Here is a 23,019-nt window from a genome sequence, read left to right as displayed (position 1 = left end):
CAGTTTTGAAAAACTCCCCTGCAAATGAACACCTGGAAAAGGAGAGTTTGTTGGTGCCAAAGACTATAATGTTTTCACTAAATAATGGCAGAGAATATTTTAGTTCTATAAGTCAAAGGCAATGGCTAAGATAGTATCAACACCAGTAAGAGACTAAAAAACTTTTCACACAAAACACTACTGTCACTATGACAACCGAGGAGAACCATTCAGTCTGATCTTGCCATTTTGCACACTTAAGAATTCCAATATCATTCTATGCTTATGTAATGTTCTGTAATGTTCTGGATTTCTGTATATGTTGTGCATGTGCAAATTAATATCTTAATTGAACACAATAATAGTGCCTTTAATATTCTAGCCACTGCACGTCAAGTGATCATTCTTTTTCCATTTTCATGTAGTTAATTGTTGGTTCTGTACTTTACATTTTATCAGAATCCCTGGGGGATAATGCTGCAATAGCTACCGTTTTACATCAGGAAAAACAGTGAAAGGCCACCAGATTTCAGATTTGAGACAGGTTAAAAATGTGTTTGTAATTGTAAAGGATCCGAAATATCAAGTATTAAACATGTTTTCGCACACATACACACCAATATATATATATATGTGTGTGTGTGTGTGTGTGTGTTTTATCGTTACACACTCTGTATTTTAAAATGTGATATATTTGCTGAAAGCACTAAACTACTGTTCCTGGCATGTTATATCTCTGAAAGCTTGACCCATGCATGATTTCATAGAGCAATAGTAGGTGGGCACCACCCACCTTTGCTTCTCGTACTGAGTGTATAATGCTCAGTATGAGAAACAGCTTAATACCCACATGGTTACCTTAGGCCCTGATATGAATTCCTCCTGCTAAAAGCATTGCAGATATTTACCCTTTCAAAGCACATTTCCAGGGTCATTTTTAAGTGAGCATCAGGTGGGCACCATCTGTGTTTGTTGGCAGATTTGACTAAAGTTCTGGTGACATGTCAGACAAGCAGAGTCCTCCCCACACCGCCTTTAAACATTTATTTATTTCATTTAATATTTAATACTTTGCATCATCAGGAATACATGTTCTTTTTTTCAAGGCTTATTACTTTCTTGTCAATACTGTAACCATTAGGCTTACAATAGTTGCCATGGAAACAAATGCAGAGGCAACGGATTTGAGCTGTTTTTTTATTTTTATTATTTGAATCTGTTTAAATCCATCTATCTTAAGTTGCTGTCGAATTCATGCAGAAATTATCTAGAAAGTAGCTAGAAAGTATAAAATATTTAACCAGAAGTCCACCCCTTTTCCCACCCACATCAAAACGTCCAATTAAGGGTCAGTTTTATCAGTTTCACTTAAAGTTAACTAACCTTCTTATAGGCAATCAAATGTCTGTTCTAAATAAATTTGATATTTGGACATTTAATTAAGAAACATTAGCGTTATTTAATCAATTTGAGTATCTCTTTTAAGAACGCTATTAATGGCATTTAGGAAATCTATTTTTGTGACTTCTGTTCGTTATGATATGTTGAAGGAGCAATCAGTCTTTCAGGGAAAACACATGCATAACAGAAAATATTTGCAACGTGCAACTGTGGTAAATAATAGTCATTAATCTTAAATAGACTTTTTCAGTGAAGTGTTACAATGTCACAAACCAGGTTATTTCTGCATCTGAAAATGGACACTGAATGATGACAGGAAGTGTTCAAGTAGAAACTGATTTCAGGTGTTCAGATTAGAGGTAAGTAAGATGTCACTGTAATGAAAACTATTATTAAACCACAAACCACATGATCATGTTGGCGCATATCCCTACGGTTCAATTTCTCTCCAAATAGTATTACTTCAGCATTAGTCATTGCAGATACTGCAGTGCTCAGGATGTTGGGATTATCATGCATCTAGATTCATATTGCTGATTTAGTGTTCAGTTTTAAATACTACTACCACTACTACTACTACTACTACTACTAATAGTAATGGTGCCTGAGGGTTTAGAGAAATTAGTTATTTTCTGGAGGGTTGTTTAACACCGTATACTAACCATTTTGTAAATATGTATTTGTAAATTCCAGTTTGTTTATTTGTAAATATCAGTTTCCTAGATTTGTCCTGTTTGAATTATTCCCAGTCGTCAAACTGCCTGATTGGATCTTTTCGGTTGTTCTGCATATCTAAAAAAGCTTCTTGTAAGTAAAGAGACTCCGGTCAGATTTGAATGTTTTATAATGGTTATAAAGAAATACAATATTGTCCATATAATTATCGTTTGTCCCTGTGCTCAATTAATATTAGTCCGATCTTTAAAACAAACATTCAAAAGTCTGAAAACTTCATAAAATATGAATAGAACCTTCATATGATGTTGATGAGTAAATGACGTGTGCTTTTTAAACCAGTGATTGGTTATAGATAATATAGGAATTATGGCATCGAAATGAAGCCGAGACTCAGGAGGAGGGGTTGTTTATTTACTGATGCATGTATCAGAGAACATTTAGTAAGAAACTGGGGCTCGGGTCGCTTTTCATGATTATACCTTCTTCGCTTGCATGTGCTATCATGATGTAATCCCACGTGCTGAAGCAATGTGCATGCATGTTTCTCTGCAAAATGTTTTGCCGTTACCCACTAAAGAGCACGCTGGTCAGAAACGCACCCCCCTTCTCGCCACACTAAATCGAAAGCTGTCCTATAACCCAAACGCTGGCTGGATGCGCTTTCAGACCATGCAGCTATGCCATGTCCATTGTAATGCAATGCATCGCTACACTGCCACACTCCGCCTCGCAGACTCTCCCCTCCCCGCGTATCACTGCACTCCTGTGCGCCCGAGAGAGACAACTTCTTTTGGGAAGTGCGCGGACTATTTCCAGGCAACTTTGGGAAAACAACCCCGCTCGACCCACCCCCCTGCCCCGCGTTAGACACCCGGCTTTCAAGAGCACGTCTGTGCGGGCAGCGAGGCGCAGGCGTGGGGGGTAGGTGCGAGAAAGGCGCGTTATCTTGCGTTTTTTCTCCAACAGCCGCGGAAGGATCCGGAGAGAGCGCTGAGGTCGACGCTTCCGCCCAGTTTTCCTATGTGCGCCGTCGAGTTGAAAATGGAGTTCGAGGAAGGCGGATGCGTCGCGACTTCTCGTTGCATTTGAACGCTGCTTTTGCCCTTTTTCCCCCCCCTCCCTGTCACAAAACACCACCAGAGCCCATTCTTCCTCGGCGGCGGAGGCTGGCAGCACACACTGACGGAGCTCAAGCCCACAGCCCTGCACTGTGCCGGGCTTCCCAAGCTGCCCAGGGAAGAGCCCCGAATAACAACGTGCCCGACCTGTGCTCGGCGGCTGTATGGACGCGCCGGACTGCGCTGCTCGGTGCCGAGGGCGCTGCTGAACATGGTGCTGTTGTGGGGGTCGGGATCTGCTGCAGGAAAACAAACCAGGAGCCCCCGCTTGCTGTAGTGCGTTTTTGGTTTCCATCACTGAGAGCTGCGATGCTTTTTAAATCGTAGACACCCCCCCCCCCCCCGCCACCTCTTTTATATCCTCCACATTAAACTGGGCAATTTTGGTGCAAAAGAAAATGGTGATATTTGCGGTTCGTTTCCCCGCCGTGGCTGCGTCGTCGGTGCTGCTGCTCGGAGTCGGATCCCGGTGAGAAAAAATGAGCGAAGAGTCGGCAAATCCAAACCACGAGTAAGTTGATCTGTTTTTCTGTTTTATTAAAAAGAAAAAAAAAGGACGTGCTGTCTTTGCTAAGTCTAGTCTATTTTTTTGTGTGTTTGTGTGTGTGTGTGTGTGTGTGTGGAAGGGGGGTGTGTTGGGGGGGTGCATGCTACATATCTGGGGAAAAAAAAAAAACTTCCTTGATGGCGAGTGTGATTAAAACAAAACACATGGAAATGACAGACGGCAAAATGTCACATTTCTGATACAATGACACCAGTTGTGTCAGTCGGGCGATCGGTGGATGTCATGTTCCAGAATGGCTCTTGCTCTTGACAGAGTTGAATTTGAATAATCACTTAATTGACAGGAGACCATTAACAGTTCTGTGTGTATCTGTATTTACATCTTTGCAGAGCTCTGAATCTCATCTCATGCCTCTCTCTCTCTCTCTCTCTCTCTCTCTCTCTATATATATATATATATATATATATATATGCTTAATTATCCCATAACAATTAGTGTTGGCAGGAGAATGATGCATCATCTGAGGATTTGGTCAATTAATTAATTAAGTGTTTTAAGGAAATGTGGGCAATGCGTTGTTCTCAAGCATCTATTCAGTGACATTTAACTGCGGTGACAGACTTCCCTCTACCATTCATTAGATCGGGTATTTAAAATTAAATATTTATTATAATCTAATTCAGTTTGTGTATTTGTTGGATTTTGTTGTAAATATGTGTGTGTGTGTATATGACCTTGGTCTTTACATATTTTTTATTTTATTGATCATTTCAAATAGAATGAACCTGTTTTTTATGCCCCGTTTTGCAGCGAGTCTTTATCAATTGGAAACTGGTTGGTTGCTGCAATGTCAGTGACTCAAAAAAGCTGAAGACGCCATATTTTTTTTTCTCAATCACGCTCATTTGCATACCACGATCTTCATTCATAAAAAAAAATGTTTAAAGACGGTAACGGCACCCACAATGTACCCCGTTTGTGAACAAAATGTGGGAGAAGCGTGCGGGTAAACGCGTGTTGGTGAGGTTTTGCGTGTCTCCCGGTGCAAATGCGGGTGGCGAAACGGGCAGATCTGTGCGTGCGCTTGTTGACAGTCAGTGAGAAGTATCGGCTCAGGGAGGTGCTGCGGTCACATGACCACTCCATTCATAAAGTACCTGGCTGCCCATTCACATCGCGCTGTGCAGCACAGAGCACACAGATCCGATCTGCATTGAGGAGCAGCCAGGGCTTCAGCAAGGGGTGCAAACGTGATCGGCTGCCACTCCTTGAATAGACAGCTTACCGTACATTGTTGATGCACATACTGTACCGCATCCCCATTTAGACTATTTTGAAACTGATATTTTAGCAAAGGACTTTCACATTTGCTAAGCCAGTCAAAATGGCTCTTTAATGGAAATCATGTCAAGGTTTTATAGACGTATAGACGTGTTGTTTTTTTAGTTTAATTTACATTCTCCCTTAAAGGCAGGCTCACTATAATTGTATGTAGCATTTGAATATGAATATATATATATATATAATATATACATAGGCCCTATATACATGTATCTTGTATATATGAATGTGTGTGTATGATTCTATAATGTATATATTTACTAACACTTTATTTTATACAAGAAGTGTATATGGTTTCACATTTTTAAAATCTGTGACCATGAAAACATTTAATACTCAAGTTCCCCCTATTGACATTGCTGCACGGTAATTGGTTTAAAAAGCAAACCTTTATCAAATTTGAGATCTTTGTCTCTAAAAGAATCACATCCAATCATTTTCGACTTAAATAAAATGTTGGTTTAAAAGAAACCCATTTTTCTCTCGTGCACAACAGCATACGCACATATTCCTGAAGGCAGATGGAGGCACAAAGAATCAAGATGTTTCAGTGGTTTGTGAGGATGCCATTTTGATTAATTTATTTATAAGATAAATGTACATCATATATATATATATATATATATATATATATATATATATACGTTATCAAAAAAGCAATTTTCAAAGCTGCTGTCCAGTTAGAAGGATTGAGTCATATTAGGCCTATACAGTACAGAGATGATTTTTAGGGATCTTCTTTAATTCATGGCGGATCGAGGCATGTCAGCGCCTGTTTTCTTGCCTGTAAAGACATGGCTTGTTCTTTATGCATGTATTCAACAGTGGTCTTCAAAATCCGCGTAATTTTTTTATTTTACAGACATGCTGTGCTAAGACTAAATTGGCTTAAATCGGGTTTACATTAACATTTTCTAAAGGCTTAAAAATAATAAATCCTATTTTTCCCCCTTCATTCATTTCTAAGCTAACAGAATTTACGTTCATTTTTTTTTTTGTTTGTTTGTGTTTTTTAAACATTCATGTGAAGAAAATACAATTTGTTAAGCATGTGGAGTCATGGTTGTACAATATTGTTTCGAATTTTTGTAATATTTGTAAATATATATATAGATCAGATTTTCTTGTGAAGTGCTTAACATTTTATAATTTTTTATGTATATTGTGTGTGTATAGGGAAAGATGAAAAAAAAAATTCTTACACTTGATTTATGAGTGGAAAATAATTTCCTGTGTTGTGAGTGTAGCTGTAAATCATTGTTTTGGCACTCATTGTGTGTCAGAATTAATTTTGTGTATCCTGGTAATATTGATGCTGAGCTTATAAACAGGTACACTGCTTCTTAAAAAGCAGAGCAACACCTAAAATAACACCGATAAGGCATAATTGTTCAACACATTCACATGATTTGTCTATTTGTTGTTTTTCAATGGTCAGTTTAGTAACAATGGCAAAGCCTGACAAAATATGTTTTGGTCTTTTATTTATCTCACACGTTTTGATAATTAATTCTTTCAAAGTCATTTATTTTTTAAATTTGTTTAAGTTTGAGCTGATTTCATTCATTTTTTTTGTGCTATGCTTAAGAAAGGGGCAAGTCGTATTTGGTCTTGGTGTGGTATGTAGCTTACTTGGGAAGTGGAACCAAACATACTGCCATGGTGTTTGTGTAGCTAAAAAGGTAGAAATCTGGTGAGGGTGTTACTGTTGTATTAGTTTTGTTAATTCTAGCTCCAAAATGCATAAAGAAAAATATAACAATCAACATAAAATAATTGTTTGTACACAGTTTAGTTTTCTTCTAGATTTGTACAGAATTAATCAAATTGATTGAAATTATGTCTTGCAAGACATTCGTAGTGTCAAAAAGATGATTTGTGTTAATAGTTGTCAACTATGAGGAATTGGGTACCACACAGCATTATTTTTATGACTCTAGTTCCACTTGGGTGTGTAATTATTGAACTGCATTTTTATGTTTAGGATCTCAGAATTAGAAAAAGTATATTCTGCTTTTAGTATTAAAATCATAAAATTAGTATCTACTAAATCAATGTTGCAAATACTTGGTGCTCAGGTTCCCACAGTCATTCTTCTTAAGCAATTGGTTAAACTTATGTGCAGTAAAAGCGATTGAAGCAGATTTTTGGGTATCGGCACCATTAACCTAATATAGCATGTTGTGGATGCTGAGGAGTGTTATTGCTGTTCATTAAGAGAAATGCTTAATGGCGGAGAATATTTATTAAAATGTATATGTTGAAGGGATGTGTTACACGTGCTCCTTTTAATTCTGCTTTACATAAGTGTTGATTTTCTTTATTTAGCATTTGTATGGAGTTAAACATTTTGTGGTAAATCTTTACAAAGGGTAGGATCGTGTGTTAGTGTGAAATGCCTGGCAAGCACACGTTTGCAGTTTTCGTGCTTCACCATTTTACTGTTGTAACCCATGAATGCCTGCTACATTAACAACACTCAGCATTATGTAATACATATACACATTTTTTTCTTACTGCTTTTTTTTGGTTCTTGGCCATGTGAGTGTTGTCGTGATTTGATCACTGAAAAATTAGGCGGCCTTCTGGGACAGCTTTCTCCAACCGTTGTTTGGAAGCAGAGTACTGAGTACAAACATGAAGTGTTTAGTGGAGACAAAAACAATGTCCATTTGAGGGAAAAATATGTATTTATAACTATCACCCCCCCTATTAAAAACATAAATTAATGCACAAAATACTTTTAAAAGCATGCTTGATTTAAAACAAGTTATAGGAAGATGGTAAGCTTTGTGTTCAATTTTGAGGTCATTAACATCAGGATCTTGCATAGCTAAGCACTTCCAGTGGGAAGCATTTTACTTCCCTTCAACACCCCCCCAGCATTCCACTTTGTGGAGTACAAGACAGTCTACAGAGGGTTGAAGAGCTGGGTATTAATGGGAGTGATATGATGAGGATTTCTAAAGTATTTTTTTTTAAAACCTTTTTGAGATTTTGTTTTTACAAATCAAATGTCTTGCTTCAGTAAAGCTGCAGGTCAATATATATATATATATATATATATATATATATATATATATACACACACACACACACATGTGTATATGTGTTTGTGTGTATATATATATATATATATATATGTCTGTGTGTGTGAATTTATATATATATATGTGTGTTTGTTTTTTAATCTTCAGAAATTTTTGCAACAGAATAAGTGCTGTTAATTTTCTTCCCATGGTGGAGTAACATTGTTTAAATTTAAACTTAACCCACTTCCTTTTAATAGCCATTTTCGCTTCCTCTGAGTATTTCAGGACCACACTGTGAAACTAGTTTAAATGTCACTGAGAACTGCCCAGTTTAAATAAGCAATTTCATATCTCGGATTCCTTTTCCATTTAAAAAAATAAAATTAGTTTAATATTAGACATAAGGTTTAAATTGATAAATAGCCTATATTAAAATGGTATTATGTGTTATGGTATTATTGAAAAGTAAAGCTTTATGAGACTAAATTAGTAACCTATCGTTTTATTAACTTATTTTTGAATACTTACATTTATCTTGATGAACTTGTTTTGACCTATGTGTCAATATGACAATGCCTTACTTTGCAAGATAGTAACATTCCTTTTAGATGTGAAACTGATAGTTGGAATAAAAAATATTTTTTTTTTAAGATGCTAAAATTAGTCTTTTTTTTTTCTTCTTTACCATACAAGTTAAAATATTATAATTCTGTGCTGTTCTTTTTCACTATGATTTCAATATACAGTGTATGGTAATCTTATTTCCTGGAAAACTGATTTTTGTATAGTTCTCACATTCCTTTGAACACAAACCTCTGCAACTTAAATATTGTTTACAATTGTGTGAGCGGGGAATGAAGGCTGGCCTTATTTGTAGTTGCAGCTGGGATAGGGCTGTTCTTTCCTTTGAAGCTGCAGGCCCTAAAAGGGTGCAGATGTAAAGACTGAGACCTTGTGCCTTTGATTGAGTTTTTAAACTCTTTGAAAAGCAAAAGGGTTTTAGGGCTTATGTCTGTCTTAAACAGGTCAGATGCTCTACAAGTGAACAAATCGGGGGGGGGGGGGGGAGTTAGGAGAAACAAGCATCTTGATCTGGAGTTAATGTGTGTGTATGCATGTGTATTTTTATTTATGTATTAGTTTTACATGCAACAACAGGGCAACAAGACTACAAACCTCAATGAAGTCTGTGAATAAAGTGATTGAAGAATAACAAGGTCTGCTACACAATAAGGTTTCCATCTGTGCCTAATGCACTTAATTTGCTTACTAATAAATCTTGCCTCAAAATTAGGTGTAGGCTAGGAAAATGTAACTATGAGGGAGTGAATTGAAATGGAGGCAACTGGAATGATGTAGGTAGGGCATTCTCATAGGCCTTGATTTTGGCCAAACCATGACACAGAGTTTATACAAGATTGTCGCGCATGGTTGTATGCAACCACAGCAGCAGATGACTCTCAAGTGGTCCTCGGAGGAAAGCAAAACCAGTGGGTCAATGTTGGCATTTCATAACAGCCACAGGATGTTACATTCCCATAGGGATAACTTGCAGTCCTTTCTACACTTGGGTGCTATGGAATGTGCTCCTTTTCCTTTCACTGATTAACAGTGCAGTCTGTGTGAGCAAGTGTCCTCTGGCCGCGCCTCTGTGTTGTCCAGGCTTCTCAGAAGCAGTGTCAATGCTGTGGCATACAGTAACCATGCCCTTCACGTCGTTCTGCCATTTGCAGCAGCAAGTAGTCCATATTGTGTCTGAAAAAAGCTCCTTCTCGTTGACCCAAGGTGCCAAACTTCTTTCGAAATAAAGGCCTTGTCACTAATGGTTGGCTTTTGAGGTCCTCTGATCAGAACCACATTGAGATGGACACTGTGTACATTCAGTATGTTAAACCATGCTTGGATGTTCATTGAAGGCAGGCATTTTGAATCCCTCCAACACATTCCAAGAATCACAACCCAGCAGCTCTGTGTTCTGAGAAAAGTGAAGGTTTGTTTCTCCACAACAACCCTCTTTCTCATTTCCCCCCCCCCCCTCTCCTGTGTTTGGCTCTGATGTGTACTCTCCTTCTTCAGTACTCTAGTTGTTTCTGTCCTCTCACCTCCCACCCTGCACCCCACTCATAGTTGATGATGTACGCTGTGTGTTGCACTGTAGTTTTACATCACTGTCAAACTTGTGATGATTTATGCTGTCTTGATATTTGGTATTCCAGTCCTTATTCTACACTATGTCAAAGGCAGCCAAAACTAGTGGCGGAGGTACTCTGGCTTCAACACCCAGCTCTACCTTGAGGTTAAAGTCAGCATTACACTAACTGACCTGTGAAAACTAATTATTTATAAGACGTTTTGCATGAATTAAAATGAGCATTTGAATTAAAATGAGCATTTGCATTGAAATACCTAGTTGTCTATTTTGAAGGCTAGTAGAAGCTTACTTATTCATAGCAGTAGAACACTTGAAATATTCCTACACGTATATAATGTGTTGGCGCTTTTTACTGCAAATGGAAGGAAAGTGTTTATTTAGTTTGCTGGTCACTTTTTTTTTTTTTTTCTCCTCCCCTTCTTTTTGGCTCCACACTGGTCCCACAGTGTATACATGGCGTTCCTGGAAATAGCAGGTATGAAGTTAACCCTGTTTTGTGTTTTCTTGTATATTAGTTTTAGACGTTTTTCACTTTATTTTCTTGACCTTTCGTGCGTGCTATTTGTTAATAATAGGAACTTGCTTGTGTTTAGGCTGTAGTTAAAAGGTCAAATTTGTGGTACTGCTAGGTAGAATTACTATGTATTTTAAATTCCCACCCCTTGAAATGACACATTTCTTTACTGGGACTATGACATCACTGTGGGCTTGAACTGCAACTACATAGTGGGGAAAAAATGTAATCTTTCTATTTATAATACCCTTACAGCTTGAACTTGCCAATTGTTAATCAATTGACTTACACTGGAAAGATGCACACAGTTTTCAGTTCTCTTCTGTCAGTCCATCAGCTTTTCACACAGAGCTACTATTGTTTGGGATTTTAATGCAGTTATCACTGAAAACACAGTGGGCCCAAATGTGCCTGGAAAGCCAGAGGGCTTCGGTTTGCTGCAGGCAGAGGGGTTTCTGGCACACTTCATGTCCTCCTAGCCCCCAATAGCACTTCCCATAATTCTCTGGCTTTTGAACACCAACGTTATGCACGCTTAATGGAGGTGCAGTAAAAGACTTGTTGTGGTGAGTAGAAAAATAAGGTAAGATCAGGTTAATTTAACTTGCCAGTGTCTGAAGCCAGGAAGGTGGGTTTATGGTCCACTGTGTTTGCTCTTAATAATTTTTAAATAATAATGAAACAAGTTAAAATGCTGTAGTTAATAAGTTAGTGAAAGGAATATGCACAGCAGGTGATACAGAAGTATAGTACGTTCAGCAATGTTCAGTAAATTGAGGCTAGCAATTGTATCTGAATTAGTCAAAGGCACTAATCAAAAGATTAGACCACGGTATATACTTGGCTGTGATGTTACTTTGCATTTGTAGCCTCCTGTGTCAGTAGTTTTGTTCCTTTTTCAGTCTCAGTGTATGCATCAACTTTGGCAATTTAAATCAAATCTCTGTGGACTCATTTTACTTCAAAGCAGACAAACTCCACTACAGTCCAAATTTGTGGTCCCCTTTTTCTGTAATCGCTGCTCAAGTTTTTAATTTGCCAAATGCTTGTGGTTCAAATTAAGATCATCTTAATATGTGGTGTGATTGATGTTTCAGAATAGTTTGCTTTTGATACACATATGGGATACTTTAATTTATAATGCACCAACAATGCAGGATACAGGAACATAGTAGTATGTGAAATGTCCTGAATTAAGTCATGAAAGTTGGGTTAAATTTGGTGTTGGTAATTGTATTACATGGGTTATCCCAGTTTATTTACTACTAGAACTTGCTGATGTTTTCACATGCAAATAATGAAGGGATGATATAATATGATATAATTCATATTTCTTCCATGAATGACAGTTGTATTTATTAGTCATTATTTCCATTTTGACTTGTCTTCTTCAGGTGATATTGCTGAAGAGTAACATTTAAAAAACAAAATGTCCAAAATAAGCATTTTAATAAGAAATAAGAAACGACCAAGGAAAAATATAAACAAAGGGGCTTTTCAGATCTTCAAAGGTTTAAAGCTGGTAATGATATAGTGGAGTCTGCCAGATATTCAGAACAAACTTATCCCCATAAAACAAAAGCATGCTATTAAAGGTCATGTCTGGCAATGTAATAAGTATGATATACAATTAAAACACAAAGGGTTGGAATTTTAACTTGACAAAATAACACACAAAAGTAGAAATTGTGCTTATGTCTGAGTTCACAATACAATATTTGTTAAATACAATAATTATTGAGCTGTAAATTCCCTGAGGGAGTTAAAAACATTGAGCATAACACATCTGTGTGAATTGCAGGCCTCTCCATTAATAAGTGGATAAAGACTTCCAAGAAATAAAATGATTTATCCAATGTTTTTTAATATAATTTATCTGTGCACACATGACATTTTCTGTACCACATAAATATCTTTGTGATATTTTAATTCATAAAACCATTGTGCAAGTCCAGTAGAGGAGATGAGTAAACACTCGGTTTCAGGGTGCAGTTCTTTTAAAACTGTCATCTTGGTTAACCAGTCCTAAATATGTCTTAAGATCGCAAAGTCAGATAGTTTACATTTGAATGTTGTATGAGAGAAGGGTTATAGCCATTTACATTTGTTTAACATTTGTGTGTAAAAAAATAAAAAAATAATAATAATTGCTCTCCCTATTACTATTGATAATGATTGTGAAATATTTGAAAGAACGATGTGTACTCAACTCGTTACTGACTAATAGCCCCATTCCTGGGCTGTGCACTTCTGTGTCGTGTGGATGACTGTTAGACATGTGGACATGTTTGCAGGTGGAGTTTGGTTTGAGAACCAGTAAAGCCTGATCATTAATGCTGCTGTGTTGAACTTGGCCTAATTAGAGCAAGAAAAGTGAGAATATGATTATGGCAATCAGGTTTTATTTCATTTTTTTGGATGTCTGTTTAAATCATATTGAACATGTTCTCAAATTTGCCAGCCTCTAGGTTTCACTTTCTCAGATTCTGGTTTTGGTTTGAATGGGAACACATTGGATCCTTCGAGAGCAAGTTCAAAGCATAGTAGATCAGTCGCAATGCCCTGAAGAATCTGGCCAAAAAGCAGTTGAGTGCAAACAGTAATGCAGAAGACATATTTGAAGTCTAAGCTATTTGTTAGAAATCCAGGATTAATACATTTGTGTCCTAGTACAGCAGGTAATGGACCCATTTGAAAGCAGGGTGGCTAGATATCCTGGTATGGAGTAGGATTTAAAAATAAAGACGAAAGATTTTACTATGCAGTGTTTTAATAGAAGCAACCCCCCACTCCACCCCTTAACTAATGCACTCCTTTTCCAGCAGCCTCAGTTCTCCACCCACTTCCAGGCCGCGTTTGCACCAAATAGAAGTGGGACTGCATGCTGGCTGCATCACAGGGCCAGACACTCAGTCACACACTGGCAGCAGAGCAATTACTGCATATTCCCTGCAATTAAAACCCGAGTCACTGTTTTACATGGGTCAGCCACAATCGCGTGCAAACGAGGCAGACGTCACTGTGGCTGTGAACTATTCTAGAGATTGGGTACTGGTGTATAATACTGGAATCGCTTGGCCTCTAGTGCAATCCCTGGATGTTTACAATCTTATAACTGGAGGAATTTAAAATTACAATTACTAAATCTATTGTTACAAACATGGAATATGTTTCCTAGATTTATGGTTTTGTGTTTTTATGATTTATTATTAATAATAATAATTTATTATTATTATTATTATTATTATTATTATTATTATTAAGTGCATGCATTTGGAAAGTATTGTAATTGAACATATAGCATAATTGTCATTGTATTAAATTAGGCTTCTGTTTTATTGAATTCATTATTAAATTTAAAAAGTAGGTATTCCTTTGTAAAATTCTAAATAAGTAGTACTTAAATATAGTTCTGACAGAATATTAAGACTATTGGAATGCAAAAGAAATCTGTAAAATTTAGATTAAATTAGGCTGTTTATTCAGTCATTGTTTTGTTTTACGGTCTTATTACATTTTTAAATTCCTCATATAAAGTTAAACTGCTGTACTTCTAATTTTTTTTCAGTTCCCTGTATTTTTCTAATGCAGTTATTTTTTAATTATATTGGAATAAGGGTGAAAGCAAAATGAACACTGTATTTGAAACATTATCTGCATACACACTATGATGTGCTGTGTAATTAATTAGTATACTTTTGCAAACCATATATATATTTTGTTTTCTACCAATTCTGCATGTTGAGATTTGCTACAGACACTTTGGTCATTAGTTTGTTGGTCTTCACTTGGTTACAATGAATGTCATACCATCAATGTCAACTCGTGCATTTGGGAATTAAATAGGCCAATGTGAATACAGTATGTTCTCTGTATTAAACTTACATGCTGCATCATATTAAGGGAATTTTAGTGAAATAACAGGTGAGATAGTTGCACTAATCCAAAAACTATGCTTTTTGTTTTCTCCTTCAGTTTGAAAATAATCATCAGATTATTAATTGTTCAAGTCCTTACTGTTTGTCCTGTTTGTTTTTGTATTTTAGTTTCTATAGGTGAATAACATTTCAAAGTGTGTGATAATATACTTCAGTTGCAAACACAGTTACACTAGGCACACATCTGTAGTGACTTTTATTTTGAATACATGTACTTGCAAAATACAAACAAGTTTAAATCTGCATTCCAACTCCTCATTTCCTTTAAAAAAAAAAAAAAGCTTGTAGGGAATTATTTAAAGATATATTTAAAGATATAAAGCCTTTAATTATTTTTGTTCCATTTTTGCTGGATAAAGTGAGTTGAGGAAACCTGAGCAGCATTCTCCTGTTGGGGCTGTGAAGGGTGACATTTTTCTCTTTCTAATGCTAATGAAATGAGGAAATTTCCAGTCTTAACTTGCAGAGCGTGTCTCTCCTGCAGCATGCTCCAGTGACTGTATATTGTGCGAGCACAAAACCTCCAGCCCAGGATCTAATAACGTGAAATTTCAGCAGAGAAGCAGCCATTGTGTGGAGCCGAGCGAGGCGGAGGGGCTTGGCCTGCAGCCAGGGCTCTAGCCACATCCCCCAGAGATGGGAAGCCCAGGGGCTGATCCAGCATGATGGCATTTTCAGCTAGAGCTGCCGCCCAGACAAATGGTCACTTATAAGTCCAGGAAATAGCTGTCCCCCTGCACTGTGACACATGATGCTAAACATGATCGCACCTTGTATATTATTCATTCTCTACCGTAGTACATCTTGTATCTGAAGCATTTGCATGTAAAAATACATTTATAAAATGCTGGGAATTTATTGCATTTTATTTTTTATGTCAATGAATAATAAATGTTCATTATTTTCTGTTCATTTTAGAATTTAAACAACCATATATATTTTCAGTCAGTTTTAATGATCTCTTTGGCAGAGCTAAATAGGACTATTAATTTGTGTTAACTTAATTGATTGTATAAATGTTACTCTATGATCTATATTGTGGGTTTAAGATAGCAATATTGTAAAGGACTGCAATGATTCCACTTAGTGCCAACAGTTTTTCTTCTTTCATGCTATGGCTTACCTAACTAAAATATAGGCTGCTAGAAAACAAGAGTACACTACCACTTTCTATAGTTACTCTAGTCTCTTAGACAGGAAGTCTTAATTTGCATCATCCAGACGTGAATGTTAATGCACTTCAGAAATGCATCCTAAAATTGTACACAATTGTAATATTTTATTTCCAGCAAGTTCAACTTTATTGTGCTGAAAATAATAAATGCCTCTGGAATTATTGACTTGGAAAATGCATTATTTAGGGTTTTTACTGCAAATACAAGGTAAGTAGGAACGTATTCATCTAGCTTTTCTTTTAGCTCCAACTACATCTATACATGACTGCAGATCATATACAAACAAATTAAACTCACATTAAAACATGAATTTATTTTTCTGCGATGTTGAAGGTATCTTCCTCAGAAGTGCACTCAAATGTTTGTTCTCCCAGTCTCCAAACATTTTGAGGTTTTAGACTTTTTGCACATTGCCACCTTCCACAAACCGACTTTGGATACAAATTATAATCAACACAATTTACTTATTTTTTATAATGAATATAATGTAGTAAACCAAAAGGAAAAAGCACACCAAACTGAAGTTGAATGATGAACTTGAGTGTCCGATCTCTGGCTGCCGTGACCTTAGTTTTCGGAAATGAAGTCAGTCATCCAGCAGAATAACTTGGAATAATTTTAAATCACGTTCTCACTTCACTGCCAACTGATCCGCTTCCGCCCTCATTGTGTGTCCACTGGACTGTGCTCTCACAGCGAGGGGCAGGCTAACGGCCCATTGTGTCTGCTCAGCACCCCTCTTCAAGTTGGGAGGGGTGGAAATATGAATAAAAGAAATGCTTCCCCACACATTCAGTCAGTGATTTCTTCCCTTCTCAGTGGTTTCCAGGGCTTTAAACTGTCTTTAGTGAATATGCAATCATTGTCCTCCAGAAAGAAAAGAAATTTACATTGTTAGGAACTAAAGTGTAGTCTAGTATTTGTATAACAAATCGGGCTGCTCGCTCTCCTCCAGGGTGTTGTGATGCGTCTGTGGGAGCAGGAAGTGTTTGTATTGATCGGTATCTTTATATTTCACAAAGTGAATTGTCTAACGGGACTGGGATGTCAGACACAGAGGGTTGCTGCTTGAATGGGCTAGTGAGCATCTTAACGGCACCATAAAATAATCTAATGGTATCAAGTCCTGCTTTAATCACTGAAGTTGAAGCAATTAAAAGGGACACACATACCACATCCGTTTTAGCAGATAAGACTTATTTTTGTAGTCTGCTGATTCATTTAAAAACTTAACGGTGAAAAAAGAAAAAAGTCAGACGGTCAGCAATTTACAATTTTGTACTTTTTAAATAAAATGAAGGCATAACAGTTGTCGTTATTGTAACACTGGAACGCATAGTGTGATTTTCACTGAGATCCAGCATTAATATTCTTCACCCCTTTGATTTTCCACGTCCCATATTGTAGGCAGATTGCAAAGTGAGAATAAGCAGCCATTACAGGCGGTTTTATCCTTTTTTTTCCCTTTACCCCCTTGATTACAAAGCAACAGCTCTTCTAACACATTTATTTGGTCCATAAAGAATTTGACGATAATCGTATCCCATTTTGGGTTATTTGTTCTTAACGCCAGGCGTCCAGTGAGTTAGCAGTCAGCCCCCTCCGTCCTCAGGTTGACGGTGGACTACACAATGGCATGTGCAGGTCATGCAGTGGTCACTGCTCTGGGGGGACAGCTGCCTGCCTTCTGGCCTGCTGGTGTGAGTGACATGGCTCCTGCTTTCTTGGCATTTCCTTCCTGTCAATAAGAGTTAGGTTGTATGTGTGTGTGTTTTATGGGGGGGCTATTATAGTAGGAGGGGTGCTAATTGTGCAACTGATGCATGTGGCATTGCCCCTCCCCAGGCCCTCATCACAAGGAACAGCAAACATTTACTTTGCTTGCTACTTAGAGAAGACAAAGAAAGTGAATAAGAAAAGGAGCTTTTTTTTTTTTTTTTTTTTCCCTCTCCTCCCCCTTCGCTCCAGTGATTCCCTGGGGGTGCTCTGGTAGCACTGGGGTCTTTAACGACCTGAAGGACTGGGCCTCTCCAGACAGACCCTGCTGTGCCGGGGAGTGAAGGTGTGAGATTAAGGGTGCATTTGGAAACATTGGACCTGTCAAACATCAGGAAAGTCTGCAGTCTAAAAATTATTCTTAAAATATCTTGCTGTTCACTAAAGGGTCATTTTCTTTTGAAAATATAAAACTAAAATAAACCATGCAATGCAAGCAGTAATAGATTTATTTTCACTTAATTTACTTGAAAGAAATCTCATTGAAGATGAACACGCTGTTTAATTTTGAAAAGTTAATGTCCAATTGAAAAACGTCGACTTTACATTAACAGAATAAACAATAACCAGCATTGTGGAGAATTTATTCACAACGATTCTGAATTAATACATACAACGAACAAATATTGTTACTGTAAATCTTCAGGGACTATAACACATTTTTCCTATAATGAAGTTTCTGCTGAGATGTTTTCACGATAATAGGTTTGTCTGTTATTTTGCCCAATAACATTGTGATTCCTAGATTAAAAAATATATATTTTATTTTACTTGATATAACTCGCTATTCTAGTATTCTACCTGAAAGCTTTTGAAATGTCCTGTTTAGTTTTGATTATTCACAGACACTGAATAACAATGTACCACATAACGTACAAGTGTTTTAATTGCTTTCCCGTGTTTTGTGTGTTCATTTTTGTCCCTGTGTTTTGCTGGTTGAGATTTTTGTCATGGTTTATTTTTGAAAGAGGGAACATGAAAGTGAGCGTGTTTTTCCTGTTTGGGGAGGTTAATCACTGAACTTTGTCTCTGCACTAGAACCTCACAAGTGAATCTGTTTCTTGGTAAATTCACATCAGCATTCATATTTCTTGTAAATTCTGTTCGGAATTTATTTATTTTTTGCCACAAATGGCTGTTTTAATATTTGTAATTTACAGTAAGTTAGTTGTATGTCTTTAAGATTAATTCAAGCAAAACCATACTGTAGCTGCTTTGTTTTTCCCCTGAGGTTAAAGCTAAAAATGAACTTTTTTTTTTCACCTGTAGCAGACCGAGAGCACGATGATCTGAACTGACTATGTCCCGGCCAGCAAGGTTTCTAGGATTCTGATACACAATATTAATAAATACAATAAATTTCAAAATTAGGGGATAGTGTAACAATGAACAACTACTTATGTGTATATGTATATATAATGTGTATATGTATATATGTATGTATGTGTGTGTGTGTGTTATATAAAGTGAACATGGTTGATAAAGAACAGCCTTGAGTGAACTTTGACCCTTGTAATTTCCACTTGCAGATCGGAATGTCTTGCTTATCAAACCTCTATTAGACTCTGTTTAATTGGTAGAAGGGACTGAAGTTTGAACAGACTGTAGCTGAACATGTAGAGCAGGGCTCAGAAATGGTAATCATTTACAAATGATATGAGCCTTTAATTGGGTTATTAAAGCACTGGGATGGGTAGATCCAGTTTATTTCCTTGAACCTTCTAATGTTTTAAATATTTTTACCTGCAAGAAGAAACATTAGAAAGTACAAATAAAAAAAAAGAAATCCCTCCGAGGATCATTTATTTCTGTTTTCCCATTTCCCTGATATTTTAGAAGTTTACATTGAAATTTCTGCAAATTAATGAGACCATTGTATTTGGTTTACACTTAACACTTTCCTAAACACATTTAGACCTAGTTTTGTATAGTATGTTTACTGTTCACCTCATTTAAAAGTCACCATCTTCGTCTCCTATCAGAAGAAACACTTCACCTATTTACTTTGCTGGTGCCACGTTGTCCATCACTCTGTGGGCTGCTGTAGGCCTACAGATTCATATGAGCTTCATTTGAGTAGGTTGTCTTTGAGCTTCTGGTACATACCGTTTCACAGAACAATGAAAGGTGAGCTCCGTGTTGTGGTATTTGGGGTTGTTTCTGACGGCTCTCCCCTCTTGTGTTGCAGTGACAGTTATGCACGCGTGCGAGCAGTGGTGATGACCCGGGATGACTCCAGTGGTGGATGGCTGCCATTGGGAGGGGGCGGTCTCAGCTGTGTTACGGTCTACAAAGTCAGCCGGCAGGAGGAAAATGGCTGCACCGATTTCCTCGTCCAAGGAGAAAGACTTAAAGACAAAACAGTAAGTTCTTGTTTTCACTGTCAACACCTCATCGTGACCAAACAAATAAATTAATTCTGTTCCTGAGTTTTTGTGAGGTGCAGTCGATTACATTTATACTCAGCGATCAGTCTTAAAATTGCTCGTACGCGCTGGGACGATTTAGGTGATGCAATAAAGCTACGTTTTTATTGACGCCACTCTTGCTTGATTCTGTACGAATGCTTTGTGTTCAGGATGTTTTAATTTGTAATATTGTACATCATCTTCAATACACTGTTGTCCAAGTTTCCTTCTCGAAACGGGAAATCAGAAGGACAGTTTATTTGGGAGATATACTTGACATGTCTGTTCTTTGTGTTGCAGTATGCTGAAATGGGAGTGTGCGTCATGTTAAACATTGAGTCATAATACGCAAAGTGAAGTGAAAGGGGGGCAGTGCTTTTACTGTTTTCCTTTAATTGGCTGTACAACATGTTTTTCAGTATTTGACAGGCAGGTCATCCTACACTAATCATCTCTAGGCAAAACTGATAAGTGTGCATGAAAAATTTGCATGAGTTTCAAATTAGGATGTGCCAACGTCAACACTTCCCTTGTAGTTTCTTTTTCCATTAAGTATCTCTTAGGAACTTGAGTTTAATTTAATTTAGCAGATACCTTTATCCTAGGTGACGTAAAAGTAGTTTTTTCAAATTCTAACATACAGTGTATTACATACACACAACAATATAAGGGTGTAACACCACTATAAAGAGAGAATTATTCACTCATTACACACAAGATAATCAGAATAGCATACAGGTATAATTCAAAAATAATGTGATGTATTGAAGTGTGGTTGGAGTGTAAAGAATACATTTTTTTTTTTTTCTTCACCTGGAGCCCAGCACATTTTGGGAAGTTAAGAGCGAACCGCATTTCCACATGCGTAGCACAGGAGTGTCAAAGACCGGTTTGTATTTGCTTAAGCCCAGAACTGACATTTGTGAAGGACACAGGAGTGCTCAAAGGGGAAATGTGCAGGATATATAGAGGAAGTCTTCAAGTCTGTGGAGATTTTCAAAGTGATCTGCATCAAAGCACTCGGCTCATTTTGGAAGACGCTTAAAACCACCTCCTTCCTGCTGTAGCCTAAGGATAGGAAGAATATCTTGAAGATTCACTGTATTCCCACAGGAACAGCTGTGAGATGGACATCAGGAATCTAAAATCGCTGCTGCTTCCACACAAGGGCAGATTATTAAAGTAGATACAGTAAGAGATGTGGGTATATTTGTCCTGTTCACTTGTAGCATCTACATTTAGAACTGGAAATATCACGCCATGTTCACCACAGTTTTTACATGTGCGCAGATCTCGGCTGAATGTCTTTCACCTTTGACATGAAGGGATTAATGAGTGTTCCCAATTTACACCCATTAGAAAGAGTTGATTTAATTTACTATAATGTCCTTGCTTACAGTTAAAGACCAGTACCGATACACAGTCCCTCTGCCCTCCAAGGCTAAGCACAATTCACCTTTCATATTTTTAATTTTTATTTTTTTTATTCATAAATATTTTCCTGAAATTGTCGATCTGATCATTTTCAGGGATTTCTAGGAAATAGGCCTGCACACTTTTTTTTTTTTTTTTTTAATATATATATTTAATCAATTGAGCCGTATGTTTACACTAAAATGTCTACATTTTTATGTAACTTAGAAATATTTTTATAACATTAATTGAAACTCAAGCTACTAAGGAATATATGTTTCAAAATTCCTCCGGAAGGAGTTTGGAAAATACATTTTTGTAATCAATAAAGTAATAGGCTACTTTTGATGCTGTGTGTGATCTCAATTGTTTTAATAACCTGTGTTAAGCAATTTCTTAATTTGACTTTATTTTCAATCTGATTTGCATCTTTGAATAATCATTTAAAATGTTGTATTGAAACTTCCTTAGTGAATATGGTCCACGGTTTAGTTTTGGTATTTTTTTTTCGTAAGTTTTTCTTTGTATTTCAAATATTAGGCCTCTAGTAGATGAATTGTAAAAGTAAGATTATTTCCAAGTCATACACGGCTTCTGCTTGCATTTTATTTGACGTAGATTGCTTCGGTTTATCGGATTAATCCAAAACATAAGTCATTATTATTTTACTAATTTGTGAAAGCTGTATGTAGTTATTGGCCAACAGACTGACTTCAATAGACAGAAGATTACATATGTGTTACCAGCTAGATTCTGTAATTTATTCCATTTAAAATCAAGGACAAAATGAAAACTTCATGTACACAGAGAGAAAATGGTTCCAGTGTGCTTGAGAGTGTTTCTAGTGTTTAATATAGTACAGAACGTACTGCTGAGTCAGACGTGTCTGGATACAGCCATAGACGCATGATGCATTTTCATCTTACAGGCTTGATTATTAGTTAGAATGAAGATTACCATTGTTAAACCTTAAAGGAACGTATCTGTCTATATCTGTATAGCTTCATCTTCCATATAGCAGGTTAATTTACAGCTGTCATTTCTGTACCACTTGTTGTCTTTAATGTTTATAACATTTATAGCCTGTTTGGCCATTCATAGATTATATTCTAGAGTGTACTAGAATGCTTTATTTTTATTCCTTTAAACAGCTTTTTAGATGCTCTTCTTAAACCTTGTTTTGCAAATAGTCAATTAACAAATTATGGCAATGTGACTTTGTATCAGAAAAGTAGGAATATATTGAGGCTAAAATTATACTGTGTTGTGTGCGCATTACTTGGTATTAGTAATTATGACTGATATAACCATCACACCCTTGGGTAACATTATCATGATAATACTAGCCACTATATGAACAGAACAGTCACCAATGGAATTACAGGAATTAAAATAGTATTTGAATGTAAAGACTTTTAATATCTGTACAAATTCACTTCAGTCCTTTCATAAGGGCACAAGCCTTAGAGCTGCTGAATACTTTTCCTCGGTCAGGTAAGGGAATGTGGGCTTCACAAGGTGGAGGGTGGGGGAGTCTAGTGCTAGAACTTAAACTGAGATTCTGTTGAGACGTGGAATTCCATTCA

At 36.8% G+C, this 23,019-nt stretch overlaps 1 protein-coding gene across 1 annotated transcript in view; it reads left to right on the top strand.

Annotated features, from left to right (window-relative positions):
* The first annotated feature begins 3,065 nt into the window (after positions 1 to 3,065).
* The window catches only part of spred1 (sprouty related EVH1 domain containing 1), a 35,988-nt gene continuing 16,034 nt past the window's right edge, over positions 3,066 to 23,019 (top strand). The window contains exons 1-2 of the mRNA XM_066693978.1: positions 3,066 to 3,687; positions 19,801 to 19,975. Coding sequence (XP_066550075.1) covers positions 3,656 to 3,687; positions 19,801 to 19,975 — 207 coding nt within the window. The 5' untranslated portion in view covers positions 3,066 to 3,655. The remainder of the gene's footprint in view (positions 3,688 to 19,800; positions 19,976 to 23,019) is intronic.

This window comes from Amia ocellicauda, chromosome 21, assembly GCF_036373705.1.
Source record: "Amia ocellicauda isolate fAmiCal2 chromosome 21, fAmiCal2.hap1, whole genome shotgun sequence".
Taxonomy (NCBI): Eukaryota; Metazoa; Chordata; class Actinopteri; order Amiiformes; family Amiidae; genus Amia; species Amia ocellicauda.
Note: the sequence above shows the minus strand (reverse complement) of the source record. Positions and strands in the feature narration are given on the sequence as shown.